General features: G+C 54.5%; 2 protein-coding genes across 2 annotated transcripts; both read right to left on the bottom strand.

Annotated features, from left to right (window-relative positions):
• Positions 1-1,789: 1,789 nt before the first annotated feature.
• Positions 1,790-3,430, bottom strand: LRP88_11884 (uncharacterized protein; the record flags this gene model as incomplete). Its single annotated transcript, XM_083248297.1, has 1 exon — positions 1,790-3,430. The coding sequence occupies one exon, from the start codon at positions 3,428-3,430 to the stop codon at positions 1,790-1,792; it is 1,641 nt and encodes a 546-aa protein (XP_083095727.1).
• Positions 3,431-12,612: 9,182 nt separating this feature from the next.
• LRP88_11883 (uncharacterized protein) lies at positions 12,613-13,542 on the bottom strand (the record flags this gene model as incomplete). The annotated part of the gene is made up of 1 exon (XM_083248296.1): positions 12,613-13,542. One exon carries the CDS (start codon positions 13,540-13,542, stop codon positions 12,613-12,615), a length of 930 nt encoding a protein of 309 aa, XP_083095726.1.
• Positions 13,543-17,446: the final 3,904 nt, after the last annotated feature.

Here is a 17,446-nt window from a genome sequence, read left to right as displayed (position 1 = left end):
GTTATTGTGGGAGGAGAATAGCCACGCCTTTAGGCCTACTCAGTGATTTTATGACTACTTAGCCACCAAGAATAGTCAAGATGCCATCATGGGCCTGGTGTTGGCTGGCATTCCACCACTCTACAAACCCCCAAAGCCGAACGGACTCGTTGGAAGTACATCGCGGGGCCCAGCCTGTCAAGCTTCTCTCGCAAGTCTGAAGGACAACACGGCCAACTTGCCCAGGATCTATCCAATGTTGTCGTGATATCAAGAGGTCCAATTGGAATGGATCCCTTGATCTTCAGAGTGACACCGTGCTCGATTGTCCGAATGTGGTGATTGAGGCTTAGGGCTTGAGGGCCAAAACCCTGGCGAGCATCATCATAAGCTTCAAAACTATACAATCATCTTCGAGTCTAAGAATATGAGGAATGCTAGACATAGTATTATAGTAGTCGTGGGCATAATCATAAACTTATCGTCAACTCCACGCCTCAAGACGTAACCCCGTCTCGCCGTACTTGCTGGTCGCCCTACATAGAAGCAGTCTTCGATTGCAGGTCACACATGGCAGTATCTATGTCCCATCCAAGGAGCGACAGTGGCACAACACTGAAAGACCATACACACAGCCCAAAGAGCTCCCATGGCAGCATCTCAGCGGTGCACGATTCTCGAAATTGGGTCAGTGATATTTGTGGGAGGGTAATCGAGGTTACACACTCTCTTGTGGGATCCAGGTCTGAGTCTCCAACTATCAACATCAGACTCGACAAGAAAGCGCTGCTGAGCATCAGTCTATTCACCTCTAGGGTCGTTGAAATATGACAGACCACCAGCTAGGTTCTCTTCCCCAGTTTCTCAGCGGATCCTTCGAGTCCCAAAGCGGCTCTAGTACAGATGTCATCCTTCACTGTCAGTGCTTGATGGGGGACCAACATTGGAAATGTCTTGTCAACTCGGCATTGCTATGACCTCTTCCGGTTGACTGACAGTGAGGCAAAAAAGAGTTGTGTTGACGTACAAGACTCCTTGTCCATGTCAATCTTGTGACGGCGTCGACTTGTCAGCAACAATGCAGCACTACAAGTTGTCACACAGCACGCTTTGTGGCGTTCAATTTGTGATTGTGCCATTTCCTAAACTATCTATGCATCACTCTATCTCTCTGCCAGTCCATCCTGGTCTTGGGCTTCTCGTCCATCGGCGGCACTTCCTCCGCTTTGGTCAGAGACCACAAGACACTCACGCAGACTCAAGTCCGGGACCTTCAATAGCTAAAAGAAAAGACGTAAGATGCCATAAGGAATGCAACGAAAGCAAATGTCAAATTTGCCAGACATATTGTCCCTGCCGGGACCGCCGGCCGTGACTCACATCAGGGGGCTGCCCGATCACCTCACAGAGGTTCTCGGGCTAGGCTTGTCCCCGGTGAAATTTCTCATCCTCATTGGTATAAAGATTCCTCGTCAGTCCCCCAAAACAACCCGTTTGTCCATCTAGGCTGAGACAAGATAATCCCCGGGCCCTCCCCCTAATGTCGTGGCGAAGTGTAAAGCGTCTGAAAGAGAGACTGTGAAGCGAATTATAAACTTCTGTAGGTAATAAAAAAGGTTCGGGTAAAAGACAGGAAAAAAGACGTGTTTTAATCCACCCCATGCAGAATGGTAACAAGACTCCCCAGCGTAAGAAAAGGACCAAACGATAACATCAAAATGCAATCCGCCAGTCCGAGCAGTCGTGTGAAAAGAAAAAGTCCGGGCGCATAAGTCGTGACAGTGAGAGAGGGGTAGCCGTAGCGTCACCTCTAAGCAGCGGGAGTGCTCTTGGTGAGCACCAGTCTAGGTGCCTTGCGCTGGCCATCAGCGGACTCCTGGCCCTTGGCCGCTCGCAGAGCGCCGTTCTTGAACACATTGGCAAAGGAGCTTGTTTCGCCCTCGCTCGACGCAATACTTCCCACACTGTCGACGCTCTTGCGGGCCTTCTGGCGCGAGCTGGGTCGGTCCGAACCGATAGCTCCCCAACCGCCGCTAGCAGAAGTTCGTGAGCTGGGGCACTCCATGTCACCAGCCAGGCTGCCAGAGCCGCTTCTTCCAGAGTCGGACTCGTTGTCGGTGATGGGTGTCGAAGACTCCTCGGCAGTCTCGGAAACAGGGCTCATGCTGCCACAGGAGCTACCAGTACCCTTGCGGCGCTCGAGGCCGGCACGGACCAGGTTGTGGACTGCAGATCGACGAGTGCGAGCGGCAAAGTTCTTGCTGCCCTCGATCTTGGCAGTGGGCTTCGACTTGAGCTCGTCCAGAGAGGGGGGGCCTCGGGGCTGGCGAACGGGGTGCTCTCCGGCACGAGCCTGGCCAGGGCCATATCCTCCGGTCAGGGGGCTCATGGGGAATGTCGAGGTCTTGGGCCCGGCTGACTTAGGAGCGTCCGAAAGAGAGGCAGCAGCGAGAGCGCTGTTGAGGGGGGCGAGGGACGACGCCTTCTTGTGTCCGCGGCGGAAAGCATTGACGGATGGCGGAGGAAGGGGAGTCACCTCGGTGGGAGAGTCGTAGCGCTTAGGGGGCGAGTTGCTGCGGAACGAGAAAGGCTGCGATTCGGCAGGAGGGGAAACCTGGACCGAGGGAGTGTTCTGCTGCTGTTGCTGCTGGAAACCACCGAAACCGGGTGTCGAGGGCTGCTCGTTGTAGGGCGAAGTCATCTGGGCAGCGGCCTGTGGGGTCTCGACGTAGTACTGGCCGGTCATGGGGTTGTAGTACAGCTGCTGCTGCTGCTGGGGCTGCTGGGAGAGAACAGCCTGGGCACCAAGTTGCTGCTGAATGTTGTGAAGTCGTTGCTGCTGCTCGTACAGCGCAATCTGCTGCTGAGTGAGCTGAGGGTTGCTGAGGTTGAGCTGCTGGAACTGCTGGGCAGCAGCCTGGACACTACGCAGCTGCTGCTGGAGCCGCTGCTGCTGCTGAGCGAGGTACATGTTAGTAGCAACCAGCTGAGCATACAGGTTGGGGTCCATGTGCTCCTGGGCTTGCTCATCAAGAGGGAGCTCAGGAGGAGCCAGGACCTGATCGACAGTGTACTGCTGACCCATCATGGAGTTGAAGTTGTTCTGGGCGCCATACTGGGGAAAGGCCGTCTTAGGCGCATTGTAGATGTTGTCCTGGTTCATACCATAGGCGTTTCCAGCCATGGAGTTTCGGTTGAACTGCTGCGGGGGAACGGCACCCGTGGGAGACTGAGGTCCGAAAGAAGTAGCAGTGGCGGACTTGGGAGCCGTCCTAAGACCAGCAAGAAGGTGAGAGCGGCTGGTGCGCGGGGTGGGGACACCGGCATCCTTATCATTGCCCTGGTTAATGTTTTCAAACGAGAGCGGCTTGAGGTTCTGGCCACCCCTGCGAGCAGCCAGGCCGCCAGTGGGCATGGAGAGCCCGTCGGGAGCGAAACCGTTGGAAGACATTTGAGCGAGACCGCCTGCGTCCATTGCTCAAAGCTGGATTCGCGCTTGTGTGGGTGAGATTTGAGGAAAGGAAAAAGAATGAATGTGAGGTGGCTGTCTCTCGCAAAGAAAGCAGTCACACAGATTAGAAGGTAATCCTGCTGAAATCCAGCAGAGTAATTATGCGTTGAGTACCGGTCGAATCGACAGGTGTTGTTGGACCTCGGCTAGTGGGCGCGAAACGTATGTGAGAGATATCGTGACGTGAGGCCAAAAAACCGCAAATCCAAGAAAGCACACAGGTACTTGAGACACGAGAAAAGGTCGAGAGAGAGTCGGATGACGAGCTGTGAACTCGTCGAGAATTAGAACCGAGAGTAATTGCAACAGGAAAGAAGCTGGTGAATGAAAGGGCGACGCGGAAACACGGTCGGCGGGAGGAGATCGGTTCGACAGATGATGTCGAAGGAGCAAGGGGGTCCGAAGGCGGAACCTGTGAGGCTGGAGAGGCGAGAGGCCGGTCCGGAGCAGGCAGCGATCGAAATGTCGAGTGGCGACCGGGACGAGGTTTGCGAGGACGGTCAAAAGGAAGCAGGATTCCAGAGGATGCTGCTCCCTAAAGAGGCGTAAACAGGGTCGAGGTCAGGTGATGAGGGGACTGCCACGAACCCAAAAGAGTCGATGGCGAATGGGTTGAGGTTTTTAGCGATGGACCAAGAGATTCACGCTCAAAGCGGGCGAGTCGGGTGATTGACACACGACTAGAACACGCGAGCACCAGCTGGTATTGTCTCTCCAAGACAAGACAGCGTCCTCCTAACGATGTCGTTCCAGTTGTGAAAAGTCCGGGCTTTGCCTTGTATGACACCTCCTCTTTGATTTTTTTTGGGTGTTTGTTGAGTTTAATTGCCTGGTGGTCAAAGTCTGTTTCGAGGATCGTGGTTCCTTTTTCGATGCGGGTTGAGATTAAGCTTGGGCGTACGGATTTGTGGGAATAGGCGATGAAGCAAAAGAATCGACGAAAGAATAATACAAAGATTAAAAACTTTGGCAGGTATCGCCAGCTGATTGCGCCTTCCAGGACCTCGAAGTAGATCTGATCTTCTTTGTTGTTTGATTTTCTTTTCCGTTGTCGTGGGATTTTTGTTGGTTTGCAAGTCAAGTGCGAAAGCGGGCAGCGCAGCGTGGGTGGGACGAACCGACTCGCAGATGCGAACGCGACAAGGCCGAGGGACGTTGCAAACGAGGCGACGCGGGAAAGAGAGAGAGATCGAGAGAAAAGAGAGGAAGAGGAGAGGGGAGAATGAAGGAAGGGCGCAAAATAGTAGGCGAGGCGAAGGGGGGAGAGGGGAGGGAAAAGGAAGTGGAAGTGGTGGAGCAAGAAGGAAGTCGAGACGAGAGGAGGGAAGGAAGGGAAGAAAGAGGAAGTGGAAAGTGCGAAAGAGCGAGCGAGGGTCAAACGCAGGAGGTGCAGGCAGTGAGTGGGCGGCGAGTTTAGGAGCGGAAGCCCTTTGGGCTTGGCGGGCGGATGTGCTGGGGAAGGAACGAACGAACGGGTGGATGGGGTGGGAGGGGGGGCAAGGGAAGTGAAGGGAAGGGAAGGCGCGATGCTGATGCTGGACCTCCATGCCTGTAACCACGCTGCCAGTGCCAGCACACACTGGAGGAATCCTAGCGACTGGACCAACCAGAAGCAGCTTGGAGGGCTGTGAATGGACAGAAGCAGCACGGTGCATCACACACTGTTCCTGGAGCCACTGAGCGCGTGTGCCAGCCCCTTGGGCTCGTCGTCCCAATCCCAGGCATTGGCCCCCTCCTCCCAAAATAAAAATTAAAAAAAAATCATCGCCCAGCAGGACGGATGGAATGAAAGCGACGGGCAACGCGCTACGAGATGCTAAGAACGGGCCAGGGGCACGCAGTGGGCTATTTACAGTGTCTGAACACAGTACGAGATCGACCACCCACAGCTTCGTGCCCTGCCCTGCCCACCTCAATTTATTCTGTGCTGACGAGAGTGACAGGGCCGGGGAATATCTTTCAACTGCTCGCTCGGTTGCGTGAACCCTTGTGCCGAAGGCCTGACTCACCTCTTTCATGATTAATTAATGACGTCTTGAACCCCCATCAAAATCGCTTGTCCTCGAGCGATGAGGAAACAAATTAACGAGGCGAATCAAAACAAGCACGTCCTTCCTTCCTTCCCGTCGCTCGCTTTCGTCAAGTGAGCTGCAGAAAACAAACGTTGGAGGCGAAAAGGAAAAATCTCACCCTCGTCCAACCAATCGTGTCTTCGTCAAGCACCCGTCGAGAAACCGCTACCTGGCCGCGCAGTAGCTTCGGGCTCCAAATAGCGCGTGACAGCCCAGTGAGAGAGCAGAGACGACCTCTCTGGGTGGAGATGGCCACCTGGCACTGAGAAGCTCTTCTCTGTCGATGCACTGCAACTCCCCACAGCCGCCCGCTAAACAAGACACCTCCTGGCGCTCAATCGCAGTTGGACGACTCGCAGCACGACAGGGGTCGTCGAGATGCCCACGTCCCCAATCAGGGACGCTTGCGGCCGCTGCGGCGGACGTGAGGCAGCCCCCCAGGGCGTGCAGGGGCAGCCAGGGGGGGCTGGGGCGGACAGTTAGGGGTTAGGGGTGGTGCGTTTTGGCGTTAGATGCCGCCAATCAGACGAGGCCATCCAGGGGATGTGATGGATGGATGGATCCTTGCAGCACTCTGCAACGGCGTGATCGGCGCCCGTTTTTGTCTCGTCTTGGACAGTCGTTCAATGCAAGTCCCCTTTGCTTCGAGCTCTTTGTTGCTGCTGCTGCGAGGGATAGGAGATTCGGTGGTTCTGATAAGGTGTAGTTGACATGTGGATGGGTCAAAGGCCGCGGCCGCTGCTGTGCGTCGAGAGGCCGTGATGAGGAAACGAAACAAAGCAAGACATCGGCGAGAGAAGCCGATACCAGGGATTGACAGATATTACCAGCTCACTAAGGAATGAACCGAGTCCCGGGCAGCAGCACAGACTCGTCAGCACAGCAAAAGGCCAAGGATGACGCTCGCTTTCATTATCAACGATCCATCCTACCGTCCCAGGCGAGGAACAAAGAAACGCTGGGCCCCGGTATCTTGCCTATCGAAATCGGTCCTGGTCACTGTGGCGGCTCCGCCATGCAAAGCATGTCATGGTTGCTTTTTCTTCCCTTGCGAGAGCCGGGGCTCATCGGACGAAACAGAGCAGGAACTGACTGACAGACAGTGACGGCGATATGGCGACTTGGCCTCGATCAGGGACGGCTTTCTAATCTGGGTAGCATCGTCAGCTCGTCCCTCACCGTGGCCACCACAATCACCACCACTACAAACCCCAGGTTGGTTGCCATCCATCACGGCCCAAGGAACAGTCCACCTTTGTCAACCTGAATCTCGGGGAGCGGACCATCCCGTCTTGAGCAGACGGAGACTGACCTGGCCCCTTCTTTCGGCTCTCGACTTCCCAGCTCGGCATCATGTTGAGCAGCTTTCGATGTGACCCCCTGTGCCCTTGTCAGCAGCCTCGTCGTTGATTGCCCAGGGCCCCCTTCCTTTCGTATTTTCCCCACGCCGGCGACATGTTTCACGACCGCGGACCTCCTGGTCCATTTCCCTTTTGGATCCCCTGGAGGCCCGGTCTTGGTACCCGTCACACGTGCCGTAGAAGGGGACGCGCCCTTTAGACGAACCGTCCAGGGCTCACGGGGTTCTTGGAGCGTTTCGCAATAACTGCTTCTCCAGGTTTCGATCGATATATTGTCTGATGGGCAGTAGATTAATTTAATTGCGCATGTTCAGCTGTGACCGCGTTTCTCAGCATTTCAATAGCTCTGGTTCCTTGGAGCTGTATCCGCAGCCGAGCGACACTATTTGGACGTGGCGCAACTTTGGAATGAGCCCTGTGATGGACCATGGACCCTGTCAGGCCTGTCTCTAGAGCGCGTGAAACGAAACGCTAGCCACGGAAGAAATCAGCAAGCGAATGCTAGTCTGCATCAGACGCAGGTACGCAAGAGAAACTCTGAGTTTGTGTGCGCTGGGAGGGGACGTTGTAACCCTGAGAGTTGCCGTCGTTCGATTTGGGTTTCTCTAGCACAGCGGTTCTAATCAGGATAACACGAGCTCGCCGAGATAGCCTCAGATGCCTTGACGTGTCTCCAGATGTCTGAGATCCAGAGACATGATCGAGAAAAGAGGCCCGACAACTAGGCTAAGCCAGATACCCGCAACCATGTCTCTGGCCTAGTTCAAATCTCCAGCAAGAGACGCGTCTCAGTCCGTCCCCCTCATTTCCCCTGGCTAATACGATACGCAAGCGCTGAAGAGTGTAAATTTCGCTGACGCCGGCAAGGCATGGGCATGGGGAATGCGAGTTTAGCCTGCGTGTGGCTTGGGCCTTGCCTTGGGGGTTCGTATACGTGCTCAGTTAAGCCAGCCGTCTTTTTTCAGCAATCCTCCGTCCTCCGGGTCTCGGGCCTGTCTTGCTGTGTTGTCTTGTGTTGACAAATGCAACGACTCGCTCGGTACGTGGTACTCGGCGTCTAAGTTTGGGGGGGGGGCATCAGGCGGTAGAGGCTTGTTGTGCATGTGCACAGCCAACTCACAACCTATCGTGATGCACCAAGAGGCAATGAGCTTGACGGTGGAAGTACAGCCTAGCATTGCATACTGTGAAACCCAAGCTCGTGCTCTCGGTCCTCTTGATGTTGTCCTCTACCGCCTACGCCGTTACACCGCAACGCGTCTATCGTGCGTTGCAGCATCAGCCGCCCTTCACGCGCGTGCCCAGCGGCGTAGCTGTGGGCATCTCCAAAGACGACTGGCCACGGTTAAGCAGACTGCAACTGCAACACAAGTTTATCCCCGCGGGTGCAACAGCATATCCCTTCCCATGGTAGCGGGAAGCCATCCCCGGGCGCGAAGGTCCGCTGCATGTCCCGGCGCTTATCATTCTGGAGCGGGGATCCAATCGCGGTCGCGGCTCCGTCGAGATTCCGCAGCTTTTGCTTTTTGAACTGCATAGCCCAGTTTGCCTTGCCGGTCTGGTCAAGAGCGTCTCGTCCTCGTGACTGGCATGGGATCCACGAATGTCTCATCCTCTTGCAGCGAGTGCGAGCGGTTATGCCCGAGTCTGCAGCATCATAGCGTCTGAGCTATCGATTCGCCATCTGTGTAAGGACCAACATCGTAATCTAGTCGAGACTGGGACTGCAGTTCGGTTGAGAACCAACTCCAGCTTTGCTTCTGGTCGGCATTGCCCGAAGATGTTCTGCTGGCATCCAGATCTGCTGGTATTCAGCTCAACTCAGCTTACCCTACACCACCTTGACGAGATGCCAAGTAGACATGAATAAGCACTCAACTTTGACTTTAATTATAGATAAACTAATAAGTTTGATGACTATATAACCTTCAAGGCGTTTGTGGTGTTGGCCACGCTGACTCCACGTGTACTCTTGTTGGGTGTGGAAAGCTAATTTTATTACAGGAGAAACTCTGTTTTCATCTCACACTTCTCGAAGCCTGCCACTCGGCAGCCTCAGCTAAGCAATCTTAATACAAATAAGACTGATTGAACAGTAGTAACTACCGTCCCAAGCCCATGAAAACGGGTAACTTCAAATCCGGAACGGGCTATCGGGTCCTATCTGGAATGAGCCGAGTCATGATCTAGACCATTGCCTCGGTTGAGGCTCAAGCAGCCGGTGATTCCAACAGCCGGGTTAGGTATGTCCCCAAACGTGCAAGTGCCGTAAACCCCAGATCTACTCGAGAACTGAAACCGAGACTATGATTAACGCTCGTGCCGTTGTCGTGCGATGCCCATTCCTCGGCGTGTCCGAACTACTGCACACGCACGACCGGGGACTGGACGGCATGAACCGAGATTATACGACGGATTATTCTTCCCCGTGAGCCTAGCTGATTCGAAATCGGAGACTCCGACACTTCGTGTTGAACTTCGTGCCCATAAGGCTGGGAGATGATGTGAGTGAGTCACCATGTTTAGAGAGCCATCTGCAACTCAGCTTAGCTGATGTTCAAGACATGGAGGCAAAAAAAGCGTATCCATAGAGTTCCCTCTCATGCTGCGAGGTTTCCGAGGCAGGCCTTATCGTCCAGAAACTTGCACGATAGACACACGATAATGTAGTTGCCTGATGAAGTCATCAACCCTAACGAGGAAGACATGGCGCCTAGCGACACAGGACACGAAGTCAAGTGGACATGAGCTATTAGGGGACCCGACTTTCGTTCCTATAAAGAAAATAGAAGTAGCTGCCTAATATAACTCAAGTGATTGCTGCCATGCGTATCGAAACTTGGGCATGAAGCTCTTGTGGTGTTACTGTGCTATCACCGCTGGGCCGCTCTGGGTCCCCCATCGGGCTCCTTTCAACCCCCCCCCCCCCCCCCCGGACTCACTACAGGCTAGCGAAAAAGATCCGTCTGGCCAGAACAATAGAAGTTCCTCTTAAACTAGTCCTCATGAGTTCAGGCGTGTAACTATCTCCAGCTGCCGAGAGTTTCGGACGTGACCTGGGCTGCACAGCCCACCCTAGAGGACTAGTACAAACGCACTACTTAACAACTGACACCAGCGAATTACGAACACTAGCATAAGCATGGGGGGTTTGAAAAGAAATCCTTGAGACATGGATTCTTCAGCCCCGAGGGTTCCCAGGGGCTAGCTCAAGCTCGGCCGCATGTGATAGCGTAGAGATGCCCAGACGGAGGTAAGCAACTGCACTGCCACCGCCTTTGGGCCTGTTCAAGGAAAGTTGTATCTCCCTGGAAGAGACTTGTATCTCGACTTGACGGCTGGAGAACCAAGTTGCCCCGGGCTTACTTACCCTCCTGGGTTACCTTTCTGGAACTGCATTGCTTCTGGCTAGGAAGCCACTGGTGGGATGGTATGCTCAGCGAGGCACATCCAACATGTCAATTAAATAGTACTAGTGTAGTTTTAAATCGAAAGCGTCCAAAGTAAGACCCTCGTCCCTGCGAGCGTGCATGTTAAAGGGATGGTAGGGCTATTGGCAGGGGCCGACTACTCTACTGGACGACCGCCGTGGTCTTTTTCAGACTTGTACCAAGATCAACAGAGAGATTCCAAAGTGTCATTCCACAATATATGTTGTGACATGAGCGGTTTCGTACATGCTGAGTTAAGCACATCATGCTGCTCCGACCTTCCATCTGACACCACTCCCACTACCAAGAAGCATAACGGATACGTGAGCTTTGATATACTCCAATGTCTCAAGGAGACATGACAAACCTTATAAAAAGTACATAGAAAGCAGGGAGTCAAAACTGGGTGTCTCTTGTAGGCAGCAGTAGAGCATTTTCTGCTTCCCCTGAGCTGACGGCAAGACCGGATGCTCGGGGTTGAGGTTGAGCAGGTCACCAACCTCCAACATTATAGAACTAACTACAGCCCCTCATGGCTATATTCAAATAAATAACGTTATAGTAGACGTATCTATGTAGAAACCAACCTCCTAATGCAAGTTAAAACCGATCTATGCAATACTAGCTTGGGATCTCAAAGCAACAACACCCTTCGCAACATATGTCTATCTACGGACAGTTATCCTCTACCGTAAACGTCATAGAGACTTCCGTTTTGGAAACAAACAATCTCCCCCTCATGCATCATAGACGTCTCAATGACAAAAGTCCCTAAAACCTCTAGATCAGATCAGATCACATAGTCCACTAGGAGACATTCTGCACGTCTCACACCTTCTCGATTGAAAAAAAGACAGAATATCCCTGGTCCCTGGACATCACGCGCATCTTGGATCTTTTTCTCCACAAACGTTTGGAGGAGGGGAGGGGGCTGACCGTTGAACATGCAGAAGCTCTTGCAAGCAAACATACACCCCCCTCTCTCTCAACCACCCAACCAACCGTGTGATGATTACTCTTTAGGATAAATCAACATATGCTTCCCACTCAGCCCTACACTAGATCATGCTCATCATCAGTTGCCGTCGTCGTACTCGTGAATACCACAGCCCTACATGCACACAGCCCAACATGACGCTCCCCCCCCCAACCAATTCCAAACAGCAACCCGTGATCACCCGCCTCACCACACTTTCAAAATCCCTGCCCGTCTCACGTCATACCTCTAAATCCTTCCATGGCCCACGCCGAGAAGTCGTTGCGAGACACGATGTCACTGTACCCAGAGGGAGCTAAGGGGGGGCGGCCGACCTGCGGGGGAAACGAAATCGAGCATAGCAAGATGTCATATCGTCGTTTCGTCGATCATACGGCATGTCAGACTCACTCGGACGTGTGTATTGGGCTCAAAGTGGACAAATCTTGTCTTGCATAGGGGAGAAAGCATGACGCGCGCCGACTTGGCTAGGGCCTCATCGATACACATCGTCTGACAGATATTGCGGGTAATCTGACTGGTTCTCTTTGCTTAGCGAGAAATCGACTCTTTTCTTGATCTGGCGTGTTCTCGACAAGAGTCCTACGGATAAGCACTTGCAAGGGGAGGCTGCTGTTTGCTTGTCTGTAAGGCTGACGAGAGCCTCATGGGAGCCTGGGGAGGATAAAGTGGGAACTGACGAGGCTCTGTGACTTGAAAGGTATTGGTTCGGAGCATCTGGACCGGCCCAATACCCAAAGGAAACACAAAGAGGCCGAGGATAGAATGAGACTCGAGACTGGTGAGTTGCGCTGGCATATGTGGGTATTATGGTAGAGACCTCATGCTACATCTAGACACAAAACCACATGGGTATACCTGGTATGAACAAGAAACAAATATCATCATATCATCATGAGTCAGAGTATGAACCCTGACATATGTAACACTGTGAAATACAACTTCAACCCTCCCGTATGGCCTAAAAGCTCACAGAGTAACCTTGAAAAAGGGTATTATGTACTAGACGGTGCCCCAAGAAACCAAAACAAGGACAGAAAAGGAAAAAGAAATAAAAAAACAAAAACAATGCCACCTCAGTATGTCACACGCCGTTGTGGTAACCAAGACGAGTAAAACCCTTGCCGCAAGTTGCACCCGTTGTAATGCGTCCACTCTAACATGAAAAGTCGTAAATGGTCGTTACGCCTGGGATCCCCCAAAGCCAGCCACCCTAGCCATGATGAAATTACCTGGTAGAAGCAACTTCCTCTTTTACCCATCACCGCATCTCCTCAGGCCGCACCGTTGCTCCGTAGAATCCGCCGCCGTGGTTGCCGCCGGAGGCCGCACAGGCGAGACAAACACCGCCGCCATAGACACGCGTATGTCTCGTCCAACCAGCGCCCTCGGCATCCAGAACGCCGATAATCTCGCCCTGCACGTCGATCCCCTTGGCCCCTGCGTTTGGTGGGGCTGGGGGCAGCAACGGGCTCGTGGGTGGGTAGGAACTGGGTGAAAAAGTAAGATCGGCAGCATCCGAAGTGCCTTGAGACGCGGGAACGGGAACACCGATGGGGAGTGTCTTGTTGTACGAGCGCCGGCGGGCGATGGAAGGAGATGCTGAGCGAGGAGGCAGGATGGCGCTGGTGGTCGACGACATGTAATCCGGATTCGGCTGGTGGATGAAGCTATCCTCCCCCGGTCGCGGCCGGTCGTCAAACGTGAAGACGGCGGTGCTCAACTCGGGCGGCGTCAGAGGCGGCGCAGGAGGCGGACGCGACATGACCTGCATTGGCAACGCGCTGTTCTGCCAGTTGGGGTTGATGACTAGTTTCTTGCCCTTGGCCGACTTGTCTTCCCCTAGACCCTCGCCGGGGACAAGGTCCTCCTGAGTGGTGGGCGGTGTAATGTCCTTCTCATCCATTGTCCAGATGGGCCGCGACGGCAGCAGTTGAGGATGCGGTGCTGATAGAATATGCGATCTGCTAGTTGGGAGGATACTGGTATGCCGCTCAGCACCGCGGACTTGTCGCAACCATAGGTACAGCCTGACGACACAGAACCGAGCAATAACAACAACTGCAAAGAGGGCGAGCCCGGTCTGAAGAGTCGCCAACGAGGGAGGCAGGTTGTTCAAGTAGTTGCGAGTTGACGTCGCCAAGGTGGTGTCGGGTGTAAGTTGCACCACGCCTCGACTTGTTACAGGCATGGTTATTAGTGGTTGATGTATTCGAGGAAACTCAATTTGGCGCCAGTCAGCGGGGCCACTCCCAGGACGAAAGTCACTCTACTTTCTGCGGTCAGACGGTACTTCTGGGGGGATGCCTGCCCGTTGCGACAAGATCCTCGTATGGTAGGGCGGAGCCAAGAAGGTCAAGAAGGCTGGCGCTGGCGCTGGGCTGAACAGGGTTGTCGGCCAGCTCGGATGGCGTCGATCCAGGGCTCTTCTCCAGACTTGCGCCGTGAAATAGAGGGTGACTTGACAGATGGGGGGCGACTGAGTAAGCTCGGCGCGTCTTCAGAGTGTTTGCTCGGTCGTGGCTTGTATCAGATAGATTGAATGGCGGATGACTTCTCTCTGGAGCCCAAGGACTTGGTAATCTGTTGGAGCCGGCAACGTCCGACTTACATCAGAGCCAGATTCAGATTCGTCAGACGGGGTTGCAGCGATACGGATACGCTGCCAAGCGGTGCGACAAGCCGTCTCTTGGATCGAGTTCAAGTGCGTGGTGCCTGAGTCGTGGCGAAATAAGATGAGGCTGATGAGTTTTGCGAGTCGGCATGCAGATGAGTCGACGAATGCGAGTGCGCGTCAGAGTATTCGAGCCGGAAGCAAGATTCGATCGATACTTGACCAGTCGGCATGGGTTGGGGACACGGATCTTATATGGCTATTATACAACGAACTGGTAGAAGCGGACATTGCAACCAAAGCACGACATGTGCGTATCGAGCCAAGCCAGACGCATCGCTCGCTCGATGTCATCCGGGGCGAAAGTTCGCAGGCGCACGATAGCACGACACCCCCATGGCCGCCCTGCACACCCCGACGCTTGCTGAGTCCAGGCCAGGACAGTTGAGCAAGGACTGTTCGCGAGGGCGAAAAAGGGCATGCCTCAGACAGCCTCTTTCGACCCTGCCACCAATGGAGGCGAGCTGTGGCTTCGGCTCCGGACCTGGATACGACACTCCAGGACGTTTGGCTTTTAGGGGTGGCTTTGGGCGAGTGGAGAGTTGTGGATTTCAAGACGGGATGCCAGGGTTCAATAGTGGCACAAGGTGTACGACTCTACCGGGATGAGAGAGTCAAAGTCGCTCACCCTCAGCGAGAGTTGCTGTAGTTGACAGTCGCCGCTGACCCCAGCAAACTCTGAGTGATTCCATGGACCATCCTCGAGACATGGCAAGGCGAAACCTGCCGACATACAGTACAGTAATTAACTGGGATTGTCAGACGAGACGTGACGAGACAAGACACGGGGGTCAGGTCGCAACCCAAGGGGGTGAGATTGCAAGGACATTGCAAGCTGGACTGGACTGTCTCAAGCAACCAAGTTGGACAAGCCCAACTCGGTAAACCGCCAACATGCGCGCAAACGTCCCAACCACCATCTCCATCCATCTCCCCTCCAGTCCAGCTGGCAAGCAACGCAACCACGAAGTCGGGTCGTCGAATAGAAGTCAGTGCGCCTCGGTTGATGGTGTGGGATGGTGGAAGGAAAGGGCCCGAAACTGTTCGCTCCGGGCCAAGAAGCACCCGAGTCGATTGGAGGGTGCCGTCTCCAAAAGTCGTTTGCTGCAAAAGATCGGGATCCCTGTTTTCAGCCCGAGACGTCGACAGGAAGGCGTCAGAGACACAGAAAGTTGTCTGGCCAAGTCGGCAGGTCAGGCAAAACGCTCGAGGACTAGCCGGGCGTCCCTGGCAAAGATGCCCCACGATCGCACTGCAATCTGCTTCGAGCCCTGGTGACCCATCAATTGTGCAGAATAGTTCCCTGACCAGGCCCGATTCTGGTCAGTTTGGCGAGGGAGTGACGCCAGAGGAGCAGCTAAAGTGAGGATTTCAGCTGAGGTGAGCCCTACTCTAGCGACGCCATGGTCCAGAGACAGACCCCTGTCGCGAGCTTGTTCGTCGACAGGGACCGTCTCGGGGCTGCCATTGGCCACAGTGCCACGGAGGGATGGGGCAGAAACGAGCCCTGTGGCCTTTTTGGGGGGACAAGAGAGCAGGGGTCCGTGGCATGGGATTCGGGCGAGCCTCTGAGCCTCTGCAGAGTGCGAGTCTTGCTGCAAGTATCGAACCCTTTCTGGCGAGCTGCAACGGGACTTTGGCCTCACTCCCCGAACTCGTGCGTATCCGACTGCCGGGGACGGGATCGCCCGAAATGGTTGTTTAATTGTGTCAATAAACTTTGTATGGAAGCTTCGCAGGATCAAGTAGCTTGGCCTAGCAGAGCGGTGTGTTGCCAGTGCTGCCATGGCGGCCCTTGAACATGAAATGTCCCTGCATGAGGCGCCTGGATGCAACCATGCGAGCAGAAATAACCATGTATCACTAGAGCTCATCAATGCCGACGTCCCTGGCCTAGTCAGGCCAAAGTAAGTCGGTGATATGGAGAATGTCGACCAGGAAGAGAAAGGTCTGGCGAACGGTCCTTGGCTGGATTGCCAACTGTATCGACATTTCAGCCAGCCCGGCCCAGGGCAAAGCATCACAAGAGCGTCAAGAGCGGGGCGGGGGGCGTCTTGTCAATCTATCTCTGCGCCTGGCGGATAGAGTGGTCGTGTCTGTGTCTGTGTCTGTCTTTCGACTGAGTCTGGATGGGCCATGCGTCTGGAATCCTTCGAGTGCAAGTGGTTGCCTGGCATCACCTTACAAGGCCTGGTCTTTGGGCGGTAGGGCGGTCTATTCCTCCAAGCCTGTCGACTCTGATCTAGCCGTCGACTGACATTTCGGCCGATCCGGGCAAAGATTGACGACTTGATGATTAGTAGTACCTACTGGAGGTGTGTAGCAACGGAGATGCCATCTGCCTGCCGCGACCAGTTCATGACAGCGCGATTGCCGAGCCGATTCTCGAGGCTCGTCGAGATTCTTCTCCATCACGGCCATGGCCGACCAGGCCCCGTTAGGTAGGCTTGCAGGAGAAAAACTAGAAAACGCACCGAAAGACAATACTGAACTCAGATTAGCCCCAAGCCTGGCTGTGGCGCGTGGCACATAACGGGACAATTGTGCTGTTGCGCGTGGATGCTAGGATCGTCGAGTGTGGGATGATCGGGGAGGGCTCAGCTGAACTGGCTGTTTGGGAGCACGTGATTGGACACGGGGGAAGGAAAGAGAGGAGCCACCATTCCTGTTTGGGGTCACGGCTTGCAAGGAAACTGAGACTGACATCGCACGGGATGTCATTGGGATCTTGCTTTGTTGAAGAACCAAAGACAAGACAACAAATCTTCCATCCTATACACCCTCGACCTCGGGACCGAAGCGATGGTGTGTGTGCCATGCCCTACAGTACCCTGCCCTGCACTCGCTACCGTCTCCTTCCAGAATCGGGGACCGTGATTGTGCCCTGCGTCATGAAGCGTCGGTGGTGGCATGATATCCCGCTCGGCGGCATGTCGATTCACATCCATCCAAGCTGATGTTGGACCTCCTTCACCAAAATCGCACCCGAATTTTCCGAACCAGATGCCAACTCATTTTGAAAGCCAGCGAATGTGATGCAGAGGCGACATGCTGCGCCCATCTAACAGCCAGTCACGCGCCTCAGGGACATGCCAATGTCTCGCTTTTCCCCTGCTGGCGTCTCAGACCTTCTCCAGCGTCTCGGTAGCGAATCATATATGGGCGATCGGCGGCGGCGGCAACCTTGCCCAGCTGACGGAAAGGGAGGACACGGAGGGAGTGCGCAGTCGGCACCGGCACTCTTCGCTCCTGGGCACAGCACACACAGCAAAGCCCAGACCCGGACCCGTTGGCCGCACACCGTACTCTGCTGTAGCACTCCGTATCCAGCCTCGGCGAGCGGATCCTCGCTAGGCCTTCTCCCTGCCCCAAAACGGACCTCCAGAGGGAGGCCCTAGCTCACCTTCTAGAAGGTGGACGG

The sequence above is a fragment of the Fusarium phalaenopsidis genome (assembly GCF_050370095.1).
Source record: "Fusarium phalaenopsidis strain FUZ10S chromosome Unknown contig_32316, whole genome shotgun sequence".
NCBI lineage: Eukaryota > Fungi > Ascomycota > Sordariomycetes > Hypocreales > Nectriaceae > Fusarium > Fusarium phalaenopsidis.
The sequence above is the reverse complement of the archived record's forward strand: the minus strand, read 5'-3'. Positions and strand labels throughout refer to the sequence as shown.